The sequence below is a fragment of the Lepeophtheirus salmonis genome, chromosome 1 (assembly GCF_016086655.4).
Source record: "Lepeophtheirus salmonis chromosome 1, UVic_Lsal_1.4, whole genome shotgun sequence".
In the NCBI taxonomy this organism is placed as follows: domain Eukaryota; kingdom Metazoa; phylum Arthropoda; class Copepoda; order Siphonostomatoida; family Caligidae; genus Lepeophtheirus; species Lepeophtheirus salmonis.
The window spans coordinates 31,550,843-31,572,408 of record NC_052131.2 but is presented as its reverse complement, the minus strand read 5'-3'; the positions used below and the strand labels follow the sequence as shown (position 1 = coordinate 31,572,408).

Here is a 21,566-nt window from a genome sequence, read left to right as displayed (position 1 = left end):
TAATAATTAGTTAGGTAGTAATAAAACTAGAAACTGACGTTTGAGAATGATCATTAATCGGCAAAATATTGTTGATATATAGTATACATAGTATTCAGTGTCTTAGAATATGCACTGATAGTATTAAAATACTCTATGTATGTTTGTGTGTGATGTTAGATGTACGTCCCCCTTAAAAAAAAAAAAAAAATGATAAAAACGCATTTATTTCAAAAATGGAGACAATAAACAATGTTCAAAATTTTGAGTTACGTACGTAAAACTATTCTGTATTAATTCTGTTGAGACCAAATTCCTGGGTTCTGGAAAGGCAAGTTAGTTTTTTCACTAATAAGTTAATTTTTTCTTCTTTATAAAACAAGATCGATTCACCGTGTTTCAAAGTTTTTTTTACGGTATGGGTTTTACATAGGAAAGGGTAAAAAACTTTTCTAAATCTATTCCCCGGTTAAAATTTCTTTATATTAAATAACTCGATATAAAGATTTATATTAAACCTCACAATATAAATTGAAATTATGAGCTATTGACCTAACACACAGAAAATAATAATCAACTGATCCTCTATATTCATCACTAGCCTATGCAGTATAAATCGATTTTTAAAAGAATTAAAAAATCGATTTGGCTTATAAGGACGATTGTTCCCAAAAATGAACCATGAATGAATTAAAAATCCAAAAACAAATTACTGTACAAGCAGAAAAAGGTAGAATGTATTTTACATACGAATAAAGAAAACGGATTAGCAAGAGTTAGTCTTAATATGTATCTTCATAATCATTATGTTTGAAGGAGGAACAAATTTATAAAAAAGCAATAATAAAACAATTGAAAATAAAATATATAATACGCGTACGAACTAGATTAGATGTAGATTAGAAATGTAATATAACATAATAAATGTGTTTCTCATGATTAATATTTTTTACTATTCAATTGTTTTCTAAACTTTTATCTGAGGATGGAGTATGAATCGAGAGGAAATAGAGTACTAATTATTACCTTGCTAATACGATGAAATATTATTTAATTATACATACCCTGATTCGTTTTCAGAATTAAGACATCCTTGAGTAAATAATAATATGCATATTCATCATTTTTACGTATCTCAGCAGGGGTCTCCGCAGGATTATATTTTGTAGGGGGGTCGGTTTTTGATTTTTTTTTTGGAAAAAAATTTCAAAATTAAACTTTTTACAAAATAAAATTAAATTATTACATTTTTTAGGAAAAAATTTCAAAAATCCATAGACAAATTAAATGTTTTAGAAAAAAAATTTCAAAATTTAATAAAATTTCAAATATTAAATTTTCTAGTAAGAATAAGAAATTCCTTAATTTGGGGGAGAGGGACTACAGCTGTTCCCTTGCAAACGCCCCTGATCAGTTTTGTTGAGTCGTAGAAGAATAATTGATAAATATGAGTTTCCTCATTTTTAATTATAAATAGTATATTTTTTAGATTGAATTCCAATTAAAGAGCCCTGCACAAAGGGGCGGGTTTAGCGTGAGCGGGATCTGGATAAAGACTACTGATCGAAGATAAATGTTGATGTCCTTATTTCTTTCCTTTCGTAAAATTTGATTATTTTTAAAAATATTTTCACTTTAAAAGAAAAAAAAAATGCAGGTTCCTTTAATTCTTTTCAAATGATCTTTTTTAATAGAAAAAAAAATGTTTTATTTTATTTTAAAAATGACCTTTTCTTAGCAAAGGTCAACAACTCTTTCACTTGTTGAATATTTCCTTCTATTTTGAAAACGACCTTTATATATCAAAAAAAAAAAAGTGATTTTTAAATTTTTTCTAATTGTATAAATTTATATATTCTTTCCAAGTGCCTCCCCCTAAAACTAGCTCTATCCGCGCATTTGTCTTTATCTCAGGCTCTGTCAAGGTGACTATGTACATTCACCTTAGGCTCTTTTAAATTTAATTTCCTGTGAATGGATATAGATTTTTGAAATTTTTCCCCGAAAAATTTATTATTTGGAATTTTTTCCCAAAAAAATTAGATACCAGTAATTTTTTGTAAACAACTGCAAACTCTGATATTTTTTTCAGAATAACTGGATTTTTGAAATTTTGCTTCCAAAAAATTTAATGTTTTGTGAATAACTGTTGCTTTTTTCCATTTTTTCCAAAAAATGGAAAAAACAACCCCCCTAAAAAAGAAAAAAATCACTTAATAATGTCAAAAATATCCCCCCTTAAATATAATAGAGAAGAGCAGGGCAGCTCTAATACTTTAATTTGGTATTTTAATTACTGGGAGTTTATTTGAATAAGATGTATCAAAAAGGAATTACGCTGTGCATTTAATAATTATTACTATTATATTTAAAGAGAATAAAACTTTATTGTATATTAAAAAAATAGGCCGATAAAATCAGAAGTTGCACTACCCCCCCCAAAAAAAAAACACCTTATCGATCAAGTCTAATATACTTTGTGGTGACCATACTACTACTGAAAACTCATACTTATATTTTTCCTTCAAAAATTACTGACAAAATATAGTAGCTAATGTATACTATTTAACTAATGAACGGTAAATTCGGTCATACTCGCACTATTATTGTTCTGACATTCTGTGCAACATAATTATCCTCAAGGATATAAGTAGCAATAGTTACAGAATATTGATTTATTCATTGATAGAAAACTAACAGAAGAAAATACGAGATACGATATATTTTTAGTCCAGAGGCTCAAACGTGTAATGAGTTTCTTTGGAAGTAACGAGTTGCTGCTCAGCCATGGGAATGCAAACCTGATATTCCGGGAAGGCAGTCATAAGAAAGGTGCATACCATCATGTATGCCAAAAAGCAACTCATTTTATAGATCATACTACTTTGAGCTGGTGTCGTATCATCTAATCCCCAAAAATCCATGGTATGAAGAAAGTCAATGTGTATGGGTTCTCCATAGTTACGCTTTAAATTAGGGAAATCCCAAGCAACATATCCTGATCTGGAGTCCATGGATGAATTACCAAGATCCGGATAGTCTCCAATACCATCTCCATCATCTTTTATGGGGACATAGTCATCAGGGATCATTCCGTATTTATAGGCAGCTGGAAAGTATTAATCAGTCAATCAGATGGAAATTTCCAAAAATATATAATGGGATTATTATTTAATAGTTGTACCCTTAATCCGCTCTTCCTCTGTCTTGGGATATGGAGATGGCTTCCAAATGTAGTTCCATGGGCCCTTTCCCTCAGGTTCGTCATCCAATCCTCTCATGATTTGAGTGGAAGTCAAACATCTCTTACTTCCTTGATTCGTCAAGGCTCGTCCAGTTTGACGAAGGACAAAGTTAGAGATCGCCATTTTTTGTATGGGCCTGATTATATTTGTGACTGTTGTTGAACTATTACGTCACTTATCAGCTGCTCCATGATGTCATTACTCATTCCATAACAAAGATTAATATAGTCAGATGAAGAATATATGTATTACAAAGATTATAGACTATTTAATATTTTATATTGAACTACAACGATGCTAATTAAATAAAGAACAAGATCTCCAAAGTGATATTTATCAATTATTAAAATATATTTACTAATTAAAGAAGAAATTGTTAACAAAATAATAATCATAATTAATATTTTATTAAAATGTTTTGATAAAGTAAGAAAGGTATTTTCTCAATTTTAAGGCGAAGCAATGTAATTATCAAGCCTGAGCTTGGCATCCTTTTCAGCAAAAAATCTCATATCTGATAGAGATTGCTCCACAATAGCTTCCTCACTTCTCGTCGACATTGGACGATATTTATGTCCACAATTTTTTGGAGGAAATCGAAATTTGGGACCAAAATTGATTTTTACTTTAGAGCATTTATAGGTTGCTACTGCGGGAAAGTAATCCCCCTGTAATATTGCATAATGATTATGATTATAATAATAATTAACGGCGTTAAAAAATTACCGCATATATATCTGAATAGGCCTCTCCCAGAGGTTCGCCATTCTTAAAATAATAGATTTTGGAGCCAGACAGAGGCTTGAGATTTTTAAGTGCTTCAGCCTGACGATCCTTTTCTTCAAAGTAAAGATGAGACTTGAATTTTATCAAGGGTTTGTCCTTGTAAGATTTGGTGAGATAGTCTCTTCCTGGCTCTTCCGGAAGTACAATAAGACAGCCCAGATAGTCTCCTTCCTTGTACCCATCGCTGTAATGTTTACCAATGGATTGATGAAACTTGGTTCCTTTTTTGGACCGAACAGAATAGCCGAATTTGTCAAATCCCAGAGGAGCTTGAAGATTTGCATATTTCTGCGCCCATCCTATACGTGTGGCAGCCCCTTCAGGCATATCCAATATCTTTGTTTCAAAGTACCAAATCCCTCGATTCACAGAGTGATTGGAGCGGACCGTGCAATAAAATTTGTAGCCCCCTAATGACAAACGATCCTCCGAGAGTGTTACTTGCTGTGCACGATCCTGGAAGGACAGTAAAATCAATTCCGGTACAAGAGCACGACATAAGAACCCAGGGATAGGCTTCCCAGCAAGATCAGTGGATTCATCAAACTCTTGCTTGTGAGGTGCATGAGGATCTGCTTCCGCTAAAATATATCGGTAGCCATCTTTATTGAAGGGATGTTCTTTAGGATATCTATGAAGGAATGGAAGATAGTATATCATATCATTACATAGAAGATTGAATGAACGTACCCGTTGGTGGATAATGAAGGAGTATAGAGTTCGCCTCGGGACTTTTTGTTCCCTCCCGAGGAACTATTGTCTGCCTTACGCTTTGTTCCTCGCCCACTACTTCTTCCTGTTTCTAGGTTACCAGAGGACATCCCAATATTGAATATTTATATAAATAATTAAATTTTATGAACTCCAGGAGCGGTTTCTAGTCGAATTTAACTTGATAGTCTAACTCTTATTAAAGGTTATTTAATTTAATTCATAATTGACAATAAATAGTACATAACTTTAATTTTGTACAGTGTTTATTTATTTGTGTTGTATTCAACAGCGGACTTTGAGAACATATCCTATGCGTTTGGCCAATCACAATCATTATTTTTAATAAATAAATATGGTCAACTGCTCCAATAGCATCATTTCTGCAATATCCTAATAATAAATAATAAATATCGTCGTTTAATTTAGATTTAGAAATTGACTATGGACATAATAAGGGGAAGCTCGACTTCAGAATCTGGAATCGAGATAGATCCAGATTTAGCCCTCAATTTATTTGAAGGGGGTTCATTTTTAATTCTATTGGATGTTCCTCCCAAAACAGAGTTTGGAATCGATCTCAATTCCTGGAGAACAGGCACTAAATTCATGGGTGTTAAAATGATTCCTCCTGGTCTTCATTTCATTTACTATTCGTGAGTACAAGTGAATGAGTAATTGATAATGTAAATAATTAAATCAATTTCCCCTTTCTTTAGTCCTGTGAGCAAAGAGGGCCAAGTCGCACCTCGAACGGGTTTCTTCCATAAGTTCTCAAAGGGAGAAGTTCTCGTCAAACGCTGGAATGACACGAGTGAGCAGTTAGATACCGTGCATGACACTCAACCCTTCAAATTAGAGAAAAACCTTAAAAATTTGGATCCTCACTTCGGACCATATCCTTATGATCATTGGAAGAAGTGGATCTCTCTTACAAATCGCATATCAGATGCAACACTGAGTCGTTTGGAACCCTCTGAGGGCATTGTATACTCTGTGACTCATCTTGTACCAAAGGAGTTCATCATGAAAAGCAAAGGTGGTGAACACACTGACGAGGTATTTGATACTGTATAACATAGCTGTGCACATGTCATTTACATCTAGTATAAAATATTTATCTTTGGATTCAGGTCCCGGATCTCAAAACAAAAGCAGGAACAAATATCCGCTACACCTCTATACCAACAAAGTATACGAAGGGCGCATCTCCAGCAGATATCACAAGAAATTGTTTAGACACGTCCTTCCAACTAGAGTCTTTTCTTCAGGATTTCACTAAGTTATATGGAGATCAGGTTTCGAGTTCAATGACTACGAACAACTAGTAATTACATATTAGTTCCTAATAACTATTAGGATCATTAAAACATCTCATTATTACAGTATTAAGGAAGTTTTAGCAGAGGTCCAGTTCTCCTTCATTTGCTTCCTTGTTGGGCAGCACTATGATTCCTTTGAGCATTGGAAAAATTTACTCGTTATGCTTTGCTCTTGCGACGACGCTCTCTCTAAGTATCCGGAACTTTTTTCGTCCCTCATCACGGATATATATTTTCAAGCAAGTTCAATATAATTAATTAATTCTCTTTAAAAATTCATTTAGTGTACATATTAACAATATATATATTTCCAGATTAAAGAAGTACCAGACGACTTTTTCGTGGACATTGTATCCTCCAACAACTTTTTGGTCTCTATTTTGACAACTTTGTTTTCAAATGTACGTCATGGAGGAAACTCTATACCCGAGAGTGTTAAGCGGAAGTCTGCTAAATTTCAAAATCATTTGAGTAAAAAGTTCGATTGGGATTTTACCAATGAAGAAATGGATGAGGAGGACATGCCGGTTGTTGTCTCTTGTGAAACATAGGTCAAAACATAAAAATGAGAAGGAAGGAGGTAGATTTAAAGGTATAGAACATTTAAGATTGACTTAATATGACCTGACATTCAATGCCTTGTGTCTATATGGATGGACCTTGTTACTATTTTTATCAAACTTATGTATTGTTTACGCTTTTTTTTCTATATTACAACTTTTTTAATACCAATATTGACATTTAAAAAAAACATACCTTGTCAACTAAAATCTTATCTCCCAGTACTAAAATAAAACAAACATATGTAAAAAGTACAAATTTTCACATCGAATATTTCTTTTATATCTCTTCAATATGGAGTACTCGCCCATAGTGGTTCTCGAAAAGGTCCGATTTTCATATGAAAATGGATTTGAAATCTTGCGCAACGTCGACTTACGTATAGATAAGGGATGTGTAACAGCATTGTTAGGCCCATCAGCCTCTGGAAAAACTACCATCCTTTCTTCAATAGTTGGAATAATTAAACCTTCATCAGGCCAAGTCATTAGACACTACAACTCACTTGGGTTTATGCCTCAGAGTTATTGCCTTCATGAGTATTTTACTGTGAGGGAAATATTCAAGTTTTACGCAATGCTGTATGATATTATAAATCCAGATACAATAATCAATAAAATCATAAGGACTATGGATTTGCCTCCGGACAGAATTATACAAAATTGTAGTGGAGGTATGAAGCGAAGGATATCTCTTTGTTGTGCAGTTATGCATTCTCCAGATTTGATTATCCTGGACGAACCTAGCGTTGGAGTTGATCCTTTACTACGAAGGAGGATGTGGGATTTTTTGCTCGACTTAGCAAAAAATGGAAGTGCTATCGTTGTTTCTACTCATTACGCAGAAGAAGCAAGTCTGGCACATAAATTTGCTTTTCTTCGAAAAGGGCGAATACTTCAATCTGGCAATGTGAATGAATTGGGGGACATGGGATTAAACTATTATGAACAATGTCTAGAGGATGAGAGGCGTTTCAGATCAGATGACCCTAAACCTTTCAACAATAAAATAGAAAAACTTAAAAATGTTATCCTTCGCCCGAAACTAGAGTTTTTGGATCGCAATCCCTGTAACTCCAGAAGAGCGTTTTCCTCCATGTTTTACAAAAACTTAATTGTACTAAAACGACATAAACTTTTCATGATGTTTCAAGCCATACTACCGCTCCTAACCGTTTTTATTTTCACTTTTTCCATTGGGAGATCACTGAAAGACATACACATAACAGTATTGAACGAAGATCAATCGGACTGCTCAAAACAGAATGTAAATTTCATATGCCCAGATATAGCTTCTATAATTAGCCCAAATTTGGATTTTTTCGCATATAGCTCTTGCAAAATCATTGATAATTTAACACTAAAGTCTCTCAAAATACAGTTTCATGAGAAAACAATGTCAAATGCTAAAAATAGAATTATGAATGGAGAATCTGTTGCAATTATTCATTTTCCAAAAGGATTTTCTGAAAGTCTGACATTGAAGCTAAAGAATAGTATAAATTCGATTAAAGAAACTCATAAAAATAGTTCACACCTTGATTCAATTGGTATTATATTAGATACAACGAATAAACTCGTTGTGGATCAAGTCTACAGTTCATTGCATCAGGCTCTGGAAATAACTATTGACAAGTTTTTTAAAGAGTGTGAAATTTCTTTAAATTCTTCGAGTATTCTCATGAACATTGACTTTTCAACGGATGAAAAAGAGGATTATGATCTTACAAATGGAATGATGCCAGTGATGGCGAACGCTATTTTATACTTTATGGCTTTTGCATTAACAGCAGACTTGACTGCTGGTGAAAAGGAGGCTGGATTACTAGTGAGGATCAGTTTGACAGGAGTAAAATTTAAGAGTATTCTTATATCACAACTTTTAGTTCAATCTATTGTAGTACTCATTCATATCTTTTCCTGTCTCTTGTTTTTGAAAATAAGTGTTTGTCCGCAGTGTTCACTATCCCTTTACCTACTTATTGGGTTTCTGTATTCACTTCAATCCTTGAGTGGTATGACCATTGGCATACTACTTTCCACTATTTGCTCAGGTCGTGATCAAGTTATCCAATACGGATTAGCCATCATTTTCCCAACCTTTTTATTATGTGGACTCCTATGGCCACTGACCTCACTTCCCCTCTACTTGAAAGCTCTTAGTTATTCACTGCCTGTTACCCTATCTGGTCAATTAATTCGGAGAATAATCTATAGACAATGTCTTGACAACATGTTATATTTATTTGCAGTATCACTTATACCCCTTATTTGGTCGGGTGGATGCATTGGGCTTACATTATTCGTTGCATCTAGGAGTGGATCATTATATAGACTTTGAAATATAATATACATACTAAAACCATTAACATTATCAATATTCAAATCTATCGCCAATCTCGATTTTGCTGTATTAATATGTTAACTTATATGTCAGATGGCTATGTTATTAATTATTATGTAGTAGCAGAAATGTATTTTTATTTTTGGAGAGTTCGTCGACTTTCATATTAAAATTACGTATTTAATTTAATGCTGCACAGTGGGTTTGCAACATGTCCATGTGTATGCAATTAATGAAGTAAGAGTAGCTAGAGCTAAAATGTGGATATAGTCTTACTTATATATGAATTATGATGAATTTGTAGCCGAAAAGTAAGAAAATCTTTTTTTTCTTTCTTTTTTTTTTCCAAAAAAAAAGGAAAGTTTTTGTAAGCTGTACCCTAGCATTGGTCCGAACTCTTGAAAGCATGCGCAATATCTGCACTACCGCACCAGCAGCTACTACTAATACACAAATTGTTATTACCAGCACCATCGAAGCTGCCCGTTTCTACAACTAATTTTGTCTTAAAATTAGTATTTACATGGTACCTACCAGCATTAAATTGTAAATATTAAATAATTAATATTGTATATACATTAATAAAAATTATTAAGAACGTCAACATCCAAATAATCCACATTCTTCATTATTTCCATCTCCTTCACCTATTCCTCATGACACTCGTCGTCCAATGGTAATAATATAGCAAACACCACTTGATTATTATATTTAATTTATGAGTGCATTTCGTATCATCGTCACTCAGTCTCTCAGAGGTGGGGTTTGCCAAAAATAATTATCCTTGGTAGTTAGGTAAGTTACTAATTCACATGAATTGTTATCATTCTTTAAGTTTAAACCCTTCCACGGCCTCCCAACAATTATTTATAATTGATTTTTATTTCGTAACATAAGAAATACTACGATGTTCACTTGTTTTATAACCCATTGAGAGTTTCATATTGTATCGGAAATTGATTGCCCCTACTTATGGATGTTATCTAAGTTTTTACTTCGAACACGCTGTAAAAAACATTTGAAAGGGTTCAGAGGTTCATTTAATGAGTCTTGCAATCGATATAATCTTTAATATATGATTCCATTACGAAATAAAGTATCTATTACAAATTGCATTTGTTTTATATATTATAAACATAGAGATAAGGGCGTGAAATGATGACAGTACTATTTCTATTTATTTGCTGATTAATGAATCGAAATTAATTGTGATCAGAGAGATACGATGTGCTTTTAGTATTTATCTCTTGGTCTGGAGAAGATTGTACAACAAAAAAGATGGTTTATAATATCTTATATTCCTTTCATTCATCTCTTACCGAATTAATAAGTATACTCTCATCGTAAATCACTTATTTGATTTAGAATGTTTTAATCTACACATTATATTTTGTTTAATGTACGTAAATTTTTATACTAAATTGATATTCGATCATTCCCCTGATAACAATTACTTTTGATAAAGTATTGCAAATTACAGGGTTTTTTATTTATTTTTCATTATGCATATATTTGTTGATTCGTTATTATTTATCGTAAAAACGATAGTACAAGACTAATGTAGAATTCTTTGTATATTTTCAATAATAATCTTTTTATACATATATCTATTCGTAATGAAACAAGAATTAGTATTCAAATATGTAATTGTTATTTGAATATTTGTTTAATGTGTGCTACGTCTAGGTATTATTACTTTATATCTAAACTACGCTTCATTCCAATATGTAATCATCCTCCCCCCTTCTTTTTCTATTTTTCTAGCTCATGGATGATCATTTCAATCCAAGAAGTAGAATAGTTATGTAATATATATATATATATACGTTATTTATGAATTGTTTTTATCTTTTTTATGAACACATTCGATTACACAAATTTTTTTTCTGTAAACATTTTTGTATTTGAAATCTTGTTGTTTTGATGTTTACGCATAATTGCTTCATGTACTAAAGTGAACATTAATGACTGTTTATATTAATTATTGTTGTTGTCGAGGGGTTTGGTAGTATAGGACAGCGGTTCTTAATATGTGGAGTTATAACATGACATGCTAAAGTTTTATGCTTCTACAATTAGGCTTGTGATCTTTGACGACTTCCTCAAAGTATATTTTTCAACTTTTTAATTAGGAAGGCCTTCTATATTACTTGGCAACTCAAGACTTGACTTTAATTTAGCTTAATTGTCTTGGGACTTTAGATTTTAATAATCGTACTTGGCTTTCCTTGGCTTGACTTGAGACGTATGTACGAATAAACTGGAGAATTCCCAACATGTTGTAATAAGATTATGATAAATAGACTAGAAAGAAAATGATTTCGCAGCAGGCCCCTATTATGTACGTTAAAATTTAGGGTCCTGGGCAATTACACTCTATAAAACCGGCACTGAATATATCTAAATTGGTAAATATTTATGCAGAGAACATAAATTTGAATATAGAACGATATCTTCTTTTGTCGGGCACTTATTTTAACTGGAGCACAAAATATATTGAAAATTATAATTTTAAAAATTATTGATAGAATAAAAGTGTTGAGTAGGAGGTTATTACTGCATAATGATTTTTGAAACTATGTTAGTTTGATAGAAAATTGATTTTTTTCTGGCCTATTTGCAGAAATTGGCTTGGATATATATTGTGTAATATTGCAAGTACATTGGTCATAATATATGTGTTTAATTCTAACTAAATTGGGTTAAATTAGAAATATATATAATGCCATATTCTCTGTCATTCAAATGATAATTTCTTAATGGTTTAACTTTCAATTAAAGAAATGTAATTATTTTTTGAAATAACTGTGAAAGTTTATATTTACTGGATTTATTTTATAAATGAGAGAAAATTATTTTGCTCTTCCGTCCAGCACAACAAAAGTGTGCGTTCCATATTCATTTTTAGTGCTGCCCAATTTAGGCACGTACCTATGAGGATTTTACGAATTGAAAGAAGACATTCATTGAATTAGTCCAGCTTCTTCAAGATCGGGCTCATTGCCAAGAATGCCTCAGCTCACATACATACATACGTATTAATCAAATGTACTTCGTATATGATTAAATTGTCCCATCTCTTTGTGATTGGTCTGTTTATCAACAACGATATGGAATGTCTTGTTATGTATCTCATGTCATTATCACATAATGATTTTGTAAAATGTACCTTCCATGCTAATTGTTTTATTTTATGCAGAGTGCATATTTTTGAGTATAGTTAGGCTCATTATTTCGAAATTGTAAATCTATTGCATCATTTTGTAGTACATACAATCGATTTGAAACTTTCTTGATAGCGAGGGTAATGAGTTGTGAATAAGTGTTTTATAATTGGATCTACTTGAGAGGTACTTCTTCATAAAGACATATAAACATGTTGCCCCATGGTTTTGCTTGTATCCTACAAGTAATTACACATAATGATTTTTAGTTTCATACACTTTAATAGGTGTAGTATTAGAAGGATGTAATTCAACAGAAACACGACGCACGCCTTTGTTCATCATCGGCACACATTCTATGTTGTATTAAAAAAAATTATATTCAAAAAATATAAATGTCAAATTTTTAAGTCTTTAGTAATAGTTTCCTAATCTTTTTCAAGAGACAAGGAGCTTTTTTTTATATCAATATACTTTTAAGGTCCATATTTATTATATACCTTACTCACTCTACTTAGAAACCCATTAATAGCATGCTCATTCTACTATGTAAGTAATTATCTATTCCATGTTATGCATATCCATGTTACTACAAATTCATGATATGCTAATGGCATTGGAGGTATTCTATGTAGCCAGTAAATATTTTTTTACATAATATTATAGTGATGATTTTGTTTAAACCATAATATCATTGTTTCATAATAATGCATGTTTGGGTGTGGGAGTTGTAAGAATCTTTTTTGCTTTCTCATGCCACTTTCATCTTGAGTGATATTTTTTCTTTTTTGCTTATAAATAGCTTATTCCTTCATAATAAGTTATATGTATACCACGAATTTCCGTATTTAATTGCAATTACCGTTTCTTTATATAAATATACTTATGTATGCATAAAGAACTCGTATGTTATTTGAATTTTCTTGGAAATTGCCGATAACTAAAGGGCTGTCGTAGTCTCATTACTTAGCATGATGACCTCATTGTTCTATAATTATGGAGATTGTATCATTATTTTTAAATAATAATTGAATAAATTTCCATGAATTGATCATTTCGAATGAACACAAGTGTATGTCGTATGGGATTGTGAATAGAATCATTTATTATCCACGTCAATGAAACAAATTATTCATCACATATATGTATTTTTAAGCCTGTAATAATAATTGTTTACCTTATGAATGAATGATGATATATATATGTATATATTTGTTTTTTTTTTTTTTTTCAGAAGAGCCCCGTCAACATTGTCAGTTCAGTATCAAATGTGTTCGAAAGTCTTTTCAAGTCAATTTGTTGCTCTTGTCTTCTTCTCCGCTTGTGTACACCTTTCGCATCAAGCGGGAAATCTATCTCAGGATGTGATCAAGGATCGAGAGCATGATGATCACCATCAGCATCACCACCACCATCATGAAGTGCATGCAAAGCTCTTGAGTGATCCTAATCTCTGGCTCTCTGCCTCTGGAGCGATTCTCATTATTTCTCTTTGTGGTATTTTTGGAGTTCTCATCATTCCTCTTATGCAAAAAGTATAAAAAATAGACAATAACTAAAACTTAGCATAATATATGTACATATTTTTTAGGTATTTTATCAACATTTGATTCAATTCCTGGTTGCTCTTGCAATTGGCACCCTGGCAGGAGATGCTCTCCTTCATCTCATTCCTCATGCCTTGATGTTTGGAATCCCCTTAGATCATAATGACCATGAGGCCTTTCATAGTTTATCAGTCTGGAAAGGCTTTACGGCACTCTTGAGTCTGTTGTTATTCTTTGTCTTTGAGAAAATGATCAATATTCTGGGAGAGTGGAGAGAGAAACGAAATCGATTCAAAGGGTACAAGGGATTTCTGATTTACTATAATTTAAATGAATTAAATGCTTTTTATTCAATAGAGAGAAAAAAGTGCGGATAGTACGCTCTGGTCACAAAACCTCGGATCGAGTCGTGGGGGAAAGGATTTGCAAACACAAATATAGCTCGTACTGTGTGAATGATATTGATCTTGATGCAGTTAAACCTTCTTCATCCATGGAGGGTGTAGATACTAATAATCATCACCATCCTCCTCACATAGATGAAGAGGAAGGCAAACCCTTGAGTGCAGGAACAGGGCCAATCATTGCACCAAATAAAAGGCCCTTACTTCCAGCCTTATCAGACTCTTGTCTCAATTCATCTTCATCTTCTTCCTGTTGGGACAAAAATAATGTAGAGAGTCTTAATGGTGTAGAGACTTCCTCATCAAGAGCTCTTAAAGCAAAAGCAGAGGAGGATGGATATGAAACTGTATTCATACGAGAACATGAACACGTTCACCATGGGCATAGTCATGCTCACTCTCACTTCCATTCAGCACCCAATTCCATATCTTCCGTCGGTAAAGTATATCTATATTATTTCGTAATTGTATCAGGAGCTAGTGGGGATTATTATTTCCTTTACATCTATGTAGCTTGGATGGTCATTTTTGGTGATGGCATTCACAACTTAGCAGATGGAATGGCTATAGGCGCTGCCTTTTCAGAGTCCTATATGTCTGGTATATCAACAACCATTGCCGTATTGTGCCATGAGTTGCCTCATGAAATCGGCGATTTTGCTATGCTTCTAAAAGCAGGGATGTCCTTTAAACAAGCTGTCTTTTATAACTTCATTAGGTGAAGACTCTCAAGCATGCATAATAAACCCAATAATGATTTGTATTTACCTTCATTTTAGCTCTGTATTGGCCTTTATTGGTATGATTGCTGGGATCCTTTTAGGAAATCTTGAAGCCGTTGCACCTTGGATATTTATGGTTACAGCAGGGATATTTTTATATGTTGCCTTGGTCGATATGATACCTGAATTAAATTCTGGACATGCTCATCCCTTTTCAGAGAGTACTCAGAATGAATTTCACTTCACTGAGCTACTCCTTCAATTCTTAGGAATGGCAACAGGGGCTGGGATCATGCTCCTCATTGCTTTATATGAACATGACTTGAAAGAAATTCTTTAAATAATCTTTTAAGATTACAAAAAAAAAAAAAAAAAAAAGAGAGAAAATGATTCATTTGTGTCTTGTCTTGTTACAACCAATTTTAAAGTGACTCATTCATTCACCCATCTATAAACTTAACTCGTATTAAATATTAATAAATATTATTCTTAGAATAAAAACTTTGTTACCCAATTTTTTACCCTGTTTAACCAGTACCCCTCCCACCCACTTCTTCGAGAGTGATGGATCTGACTTCCATATTTTAATATTATCACGAAATAATTTATTATGATTATTATTAGTAAATATACAATATTATGTACTTATAAACCAAAGGTTTATTCATTTAGTTCCTGGATTCAGGATGCAACTCTCTATTGTATATTGAATGCTTATTAAATTAAAACATATTCCTTCTGAGCACATGAATATACATATATATTTATTTTACAATATACATATTTTATTTTTATCAATATTTATTATCTCCAAATCTGAAGATGATTCGAGGAAATTTATGTGGGGAATATCGGGGACTGTTGCAAAACTTTTTGTTCAGAATTAGTTTGGCTTACACCCAACAAAATTTACTACAACATTGCAACATGTACTGTTTAAAAAAAAAAAATATTTATCAATTTTACCATTCAGTAGTTTGTCCACTGATTGCATTTGATTGGGACCCCTTAAATGGCGCAACTGTCCTCGTCCCTAAGGACAGTTGCAAAAGTACAAATAAAAGTAATTTTTAGTTGGAAATTAAGAAAATTAGATTAGATAATAATATTTTTTGAGGAATAAATCACTAGGCATTGGATTAGATGCACGCTCAAGTGTGTATTTTTTTAAAAAGACAACTAAATATAATATTTACAAAATAGAGCAGTTGATATATTGTCTCCGGCAACTAAGTTTATGTTTTTGCGACCGTTTGTTTTCAATCACCATAATTGTGTATAAAGTTGCAGATCGATTTTGATCTAACTTGGTAATAAGATTATAAATAGTCACAGTGAGAGGCCAAGATCAAGTTACAAATATATAACCGAAAATAACTTTAAAACATACAGATGTACACAGCTCAAACCGGTGTCATTATGTAGGTTAATAAAGATGCTTGATATAGTAAAAATCCAAGGTTAGAAGTGCGTAATCCATAAACAATTTTGAAAAAAATTAGAAAACAGAGGTGAAATCATCTCTTTGTGGCACACAATACAAATACATATTATTTAACTCAAATTAAAGAATGAATGCAATATACACTCAATACAGGGTTCCCTAGATAAATCCAGACATAATTTAATTGATAATAACACTGGTATCCTTGCACTGAGTTGACATCAAAGTATTTCAATTAAGAGGTTGTAGTCTTGTAAATAATATTCTTCCGATTTTTTATCAAAATAAACACAATAATAGAGTCATGGATGGAGCAAACCAGGAAGTACTATAAAGATGCAGAGCACACTCTTTTCTACGTGTTTTTTTAAAATAAACTAGTATAAATTCACTTAATATATACATCCTTTAATTTTCCACAATGTCTCAAAATAAAATTATTTTCAAATGTTATTCTCATTTGAACCATTTCTGTTGTAGTAACTTACTAGAGATTAAGATTTACGATATAAATCGTTTTGAATTCTAAGAATGATTAAATTTGTTCTGGTACCCCAACACCTGAATCTATAGAAATAAAAACACAATACATCGTTGTAATTATAACTTTATATTTATCAATATATTACATAGAAACTCATACAAAAATTAAAACAATGTACTTACTTTTTTAATTTTTTTCCCTGACTCAATAGTTTTTAGGTGTCTTCGTTTTGTCGAATGAACCTGACTATTCATATCTTTCATATAATTTTTTGAAAATAAATCAAAAAACTCAAATAATTTAAAAATTAATGGCCATCGGCAAACATTCTGTAGACAATACATGTCACATGATCTTGACACATCAGCATTTCTTTAAGACAAGATATAAATACATTTCTAGGATCCTTATATAAAAGGACATTTTTTTATAACATCACAAATAAATATGAACTTCAGTAAATTATAAATAGGAAATAGAGTCAGAAACATAAAATCACTCCGTCTCACAAGTCCACCATGGCTACCATTTTCATCGATTAAAATATTAGATGATTTAAGCATATCTCTACAACATTCATTTACTCCTAAAATAGGTTTTGCAGTACTCCCTGAGCAAACAAAAAGATACACTGTCATAGAACTTGCTCGTGCAAGCCATGGAGCAGTTATCATCAAGCTCACGGGAAATGCAAGGAAGCGCTGTCCATGACATCTACACCAGGTTCAAAAAGGAGGAAAGATCGCCACATATTGCCAGAAGTGATCGTAAAGTCACTCCTAAGTTTATGGCAGGCCTGAAGAGGACCGCGACCGCTGATCCATGCTTGAATCAGACAACACTTCCCAGGAGAAAGGGTGTTGCTCGTAGCAGCACCATCCAAAAGGGATTGTAAGAGCTTAGTATGGCCTTTTACTTGTTACATGTGCGTTATCTGTTGACTGATAAAGAGGTAAGGTTGGCCCACTTCAAGACTGTTCTCTAGGCTCAAGTCATCCAATGCAGGTCACACCATCAGATGAGAATATATTCACTATTGAACGCAAAAGGGACTCTTGAAATGACAAATGGCTCTCTACGTACAAGGACAATGCCCCCTATGCTTACAAGTCCAACAATTCTAGCTCCATCATGGTCCTGAGCGTCATCACCAGCACAGGGAAGGTCATGCCACCGTTCTTATTCAAGAAGGGAGAAAACGTCAATTCTACTATGGATGTGGAGTGGTTGAGGTCCACTGTGCTTTCGTGGGTGCAAACAAACGTCCCTGAGCCCTACGTGTGGTAACAGGACTCTGCCACACGTCTAAGACCAGCCAAGAGTTCATCCAGGCCAACTTTTACGATTTATGCCCCTACGACTCTCCTGTTTGCAATCTGTTGGATTACTCCTTCTAAGGAAAGTTGGAGAGGAAGGTCTGCTCAAAGCACCACAACAAATTGGACAGCTCAAGGAAATCATATCGAGGATATCAATTACAGATGTGGAGAATACCTACAAGAGCTTCGGGGCCAGGATCGAAAAAGTGATTTTAAATTCAACATTGCACTTTTTGGACTTAATATACTTGGAATATATATGATATTTTATTTAGGAAAAATGATAGTAGGCGGAGGTTTGCGGTTTACCAAGTACACATTATAGTATATTTATTTATATCCAGCAAAAATCACACTCTTTTTGTTATCTATATCTCTTTGTTATTTCTTACACTAGGCCTTGCAATTATTAACTTATAATATAGAAAGCATTAGTGTGTAGCACTCCAAATTCTTAAGCGAATGCACGCTTATTGTTTTGAATAACGAGCGGGAGCGTGCTCACAATTTTAGAAGAGCGATTAAATCGCTCGAATTTTCCCTCATTTTTATGAATTTTTATTACTTTTTCCGTTTCTACATCTTATGAGATATCATTTTAAAGATTGCAAGAAAAGAAGGTTTCAAATAAGCTTAATATGTTTTTATATGCTATATCTGTGGCTCTCTGCTCTCTTCAGTTTACGAGTTTGCCTCTCATGTAGCTGGTCACTCTAAGAAGACTCAGACATCAGTTCCCTCAGAGACACCGCCACCTCCTTCGTGTGCAGAGAATAAGTTGGAAGATAAATCTTTCTTTTTTGTCAACGAACTTTCGAAACTGAAATACGATTTTCTTATATTTTAATTAACTTAAGATCTCAAAATCTCACTCAAGCGTAAGTTTAAAAACTTAAGATCCCTGTGTTCAAGCTAAAACTAATTATCAGGCTTAACTAGATGATAATTGATTGTGCACGAAACCATGTAATAACAATATGTCCCCTTAGACAGTGGTTCCCAAACTTTTTGTGCCCAAGGCACACCATAAGGCAAATAAAAATTTATTAACACAACTATTTTAATTAAACCAATTATTTAGATTATTTTGAGCTATCGCAAATAATGTATGGCTGTCACAAATCGAACGGCACATTAGAACTTGCCTTAAGACACAGTATTTGGGAATCATTACCCATTACACTTAATATTTTCTTCAATTGCGTATGTGTGTTTTGCATGTGTCCCTCCTTTGAGCATGGACAAGATAAGACTGGGTGTCGATTTTTGGGGAAGAAATATCAGTCACTTTCTGAATAATTTTTCCTTTTTTTTATTTCCATTTCTTCATCAAACGTCAATTTTCAGTTTTTAAAGAGAAAATGACAAAAACGATGCTTTTTGAACAAAAAATTCCGACTTTAAATCAGAACCGGAGTATTTTCAATTTTGGGAACATTTAATTACATAATTTTTGCAATATATACAAACATGAACCAGTTATCGAGTGTTATTTTTTCGAAAACATTATTCTTCATAACTTTTTTGTTTTTGCAAGTACGAAAAAAATATTGGTAGGTTTGTGTTTCTTTTACAATTCCAATAAATGCTATTAACTATTTTTTGCAAAATCAGTGCAAAAATGCGTTTGATTTCAATTTACTTCGCGAATTTTGATTTGAGAATTTTTTGAAGTATATAAAAAATGTACTTCTCATCTAGACAATTTTTTAGATGCGTATATGTATCTAATGTATGTAATTTCGAGTTTATAACACATTATTTTTTTTTATTCATAATAATAATACAAAGGTTACAAGAGGCAATAATAAGAGTATTTCTTTCTTTTTTCCCGGGGGGGATATGCAATGATGAGACGTTGTAAATTACCTTATTTAACAGGATTGATATAGTCTGAAGAATCCAAGAGATTTTTTTCGACAACAACGAAGTATTCATATTATAATTATTAGTATATAGAAGTATTTTCTGAATAATTTGACCATTTTTAACGTGAATTCCCTCTTCCTCCTTAGGCCGAGTAACGCCAGGTAACACTTTACTAGTAAATTTATAAAACAGCTAGATTTTTAAAGCAATCAGCGCGCTTCCGCTCATTTTTTTTTTGCTCGTATAGGAGTATTTGAATTTAAAAACTCTTTATGATTGCAATTAATTTCCTGAAACTTATATATATTATTTATTTTTAAAAAATGAAACGAAATATGCTACAAGATTAAATTAAAACTAAAGATCTTAAATTATATTTAAAATTTAATATATCCCAAAAATGATTATTCCAATGTTTTAACTATTCAATAAATAACAATAAGGAAGGGAAGACTCCCGTGAGCAACTACATAAAGTAAAAGGGAGAAATTAAAAAAAGGAGAAGAAAAGATAGAATTGAGGGTACGTTTACTAAAATCTTCCATCACCACTTTCTCCTTCTAATTATTCTTCCTCTTCTTTTCTCTCTCTCTTTCTATACCAAGAATTTTTTTTAACTATACTCACCTAGATATTAATCCTACAGCAACCTAATATATTAATATGCATCATACAATACATAAATACATCACCATGATAATCTGGATCGTTCAAAGTACACCAACGGTCATTACCATACTCATAATTCCCTATTAAATATTATGATGTAAATAGTAGACATTAACTAAGTCTACTGTATTAATGTCATATTTTTATTAAAAGCGTAGCGTTTTATTACATTTGTAATTCCGTTCTAACCTAGCTATTTTAGAAACTTTATAATAAAAATCTAGTCACCATGAATCCTCACCCCTCTGGGATATGTGTTACTTCTCTTACATCATCCTCTTTCGGCTGATATCCATAACTTCAACTAAGTAAAAGGGATTACGGGAGGGACTATTAACAAATGTATAGATACGCATTTAATAAAATATGACATTAATACAGTAGACTTAGTTAATGTCCACTACTTTATGTCATAGCGTAGCTATACATTTGTAATCCTACAAAGTTGTTTTACTCCAAACCAGTTGGAATGAAGGAACACAAATTCAAAATCATTTATCATATAATTTACTAAATATCCATTTGCGATACTTCATAAACTTTGAATTTTATACCGGCCTGTAACGAATAAAATAATATTTTACCAGTTATAAATTAACTATTTCCTTATAGAAATATTATAAAACTTATGAAAAGCTTGTGATTCCTCACCCCAAAAACCTTGTTTAATAACTTCCTTAACTGAACTGTCATTAGCTCTTTTTAAACCTACAACAGCCCCTCTTAAGCTATGAGCTTTAAAAAACTTCAATATTTATAAATGTCATTTGCATGATCTCTTAACCATTTATTAGCAGTCCTAGTTGCAAAGGGGTGACAATTTCCCTCAAAGCCACAAACAATTGATCTTTTAATTCTTGTCTTATTTACATATGTCTGACTGGATCCAGTCTCTCGTCTGAGAAAAACTTGCTAAATTAATTCCACTTCTAATATGGCCTATACTTGAATTTTTCTAGACCAAAAAAGGCAAGAAAAATAGAAAATCGCTATCTAT

The 21,566-nt window shown here is 32.4% G+C and overlaps 5 protein-coding genes and 1 long non-coding RNA gene across 8 annotated transcripts; 4 read left to right on the top strand and 2 right to left on the bottom strand.

Moving 5' to 3' along the window:
- The first annotated feature begins 87 nt into the window (after positions 1-87).
- On the top strand, positions 88-6,862 carry LOC121127547 (protein AAR2 homolog). 3 transcript variants are annotated; one of them, XM_040722968.2, is made up of 6 exons: positions 88-310; positions 5,151-5,377; positions 5,441-5,780; positions 5,855-6,048; positions 6,108-6,282; positions 6,358-6,862. In XM_040722968.2, the coding sequence occupies exons 2-6, from the start codon at positions 5,166-5,168 to the stop codon at positions 6,592-6,594; spliced, it is 1,158 nt and encodes a 385-aa protein (XP_040578902.1). In that variant the 5' UTR covers positions 88-310; positions 5,151-5,165; the 3' UTR covers positions 6,595-6,862. The 3 variants fall into 3 exon arrangements, with proteins under 3 accessions (XP_040578902.1, XP_071746997.1, XP_040578894.1); XM_071890896.1 differs by having other exon boundaries at positions 93-252; XM_040722960.2 differs by having other exon boundaries at positions 97-314.
- ND-ASHI (NADH:ubiquinone oxidoreductase subunit ASHI) lies at positions 2,640-3,399 on the bottom strand. The gene is made up of 2 exons (XM_040722988.2): positions 3,164-3,399; positions 2,640-3,088 (listed from the first exon to the last, which is right to left on the bottom strand). The coding sequence occupies exons 1-2, from the start codon at positions 3,345-3,347 to the stop codon at positions 2,706-2,708; spliced, it is 567 nt and encodes a 188-aa protein (XP_040578922.1). The 5' UTR covers positions 3,348-3,399; the 3' UTR covers positions 2,640-2,705.
- On the bottom strand, positions 3,552-5,034 carry ash2 (Set1/Ash2 histone methyltransferase complex subunit ash2). Its single transcript, XM_040722976.2, has 3 exons — positions 4,701-5,034; positions 3,951-4,641; positions 3,552-3,892 (listed from the first exon to the last, which is right to left on the bottom strand). Exons 1-3 carry the CDS (start codon positions 4,829-4,831, stop codon positions 3,674-3,676), a joined length of 1,041 nt encoding a protein of 346 aa, XP_040578910.1. The 5' UTR covers positions 4,832-5,034; the 3' UTR covers positions 3,552-3,673.
- A 36-nt stretch (positions 6,863-6,898) lies between the features above and the next one.
- LOC121127500 (ABC transporter G family member 20) lies at positions 6,899-9,257 on the top strand. Its single transcript, XM_040722913.2, has one exon. The coding sequence runs from the start codon at positions 6,899-6,901 to the stop codon at positions 8,942-8,944; it is 2,046 nt and encodes a 681-aa protein (XP_040578847.1). The 3' UTR covers positions 8,945-9,257.
- Positions 9,258-12,535: 3,278 nt separating this feature from the next.
- Positions 12,536-15,561, top strand: LOC121127523 (zinc transporter foi). Its single transcript, XM_040722949.2, has 6 exons — positions 12,536-12,592; positions 13,346-13,646; positions 13,703-13,956; positions 14,016-14,500; positions 14,576-14,780; positions 14,842-15,561. Exons 2-6 carry the CDS (start codon positions 13,380-13,382, stop codon positions 15,122-15,124), a joined length of 1,494 nt encoding a protein of 497 aa, XP_040578883.1. The 5' UTR covers positions 12,536-12,592; positions 13,346-13,379; the 3' UTR covers positions 15,125-15,561.
- Positions 15,562-17,345: 1,784 nt separating this feature from the next.
- Positions 17,346-18,452, top strand: LOC139906289 (uncharacterized). The gene is made up of 2 exons (XR_011781696.1): positions 17,346-17,664; positions 17,718-18,452. It is a non-coding gene; the product is annotated as an uncharacterized lncRNA (long non-coding RNA).
- Positions 18,453-21,566: the final 3,114 nt, after the last annotated feature.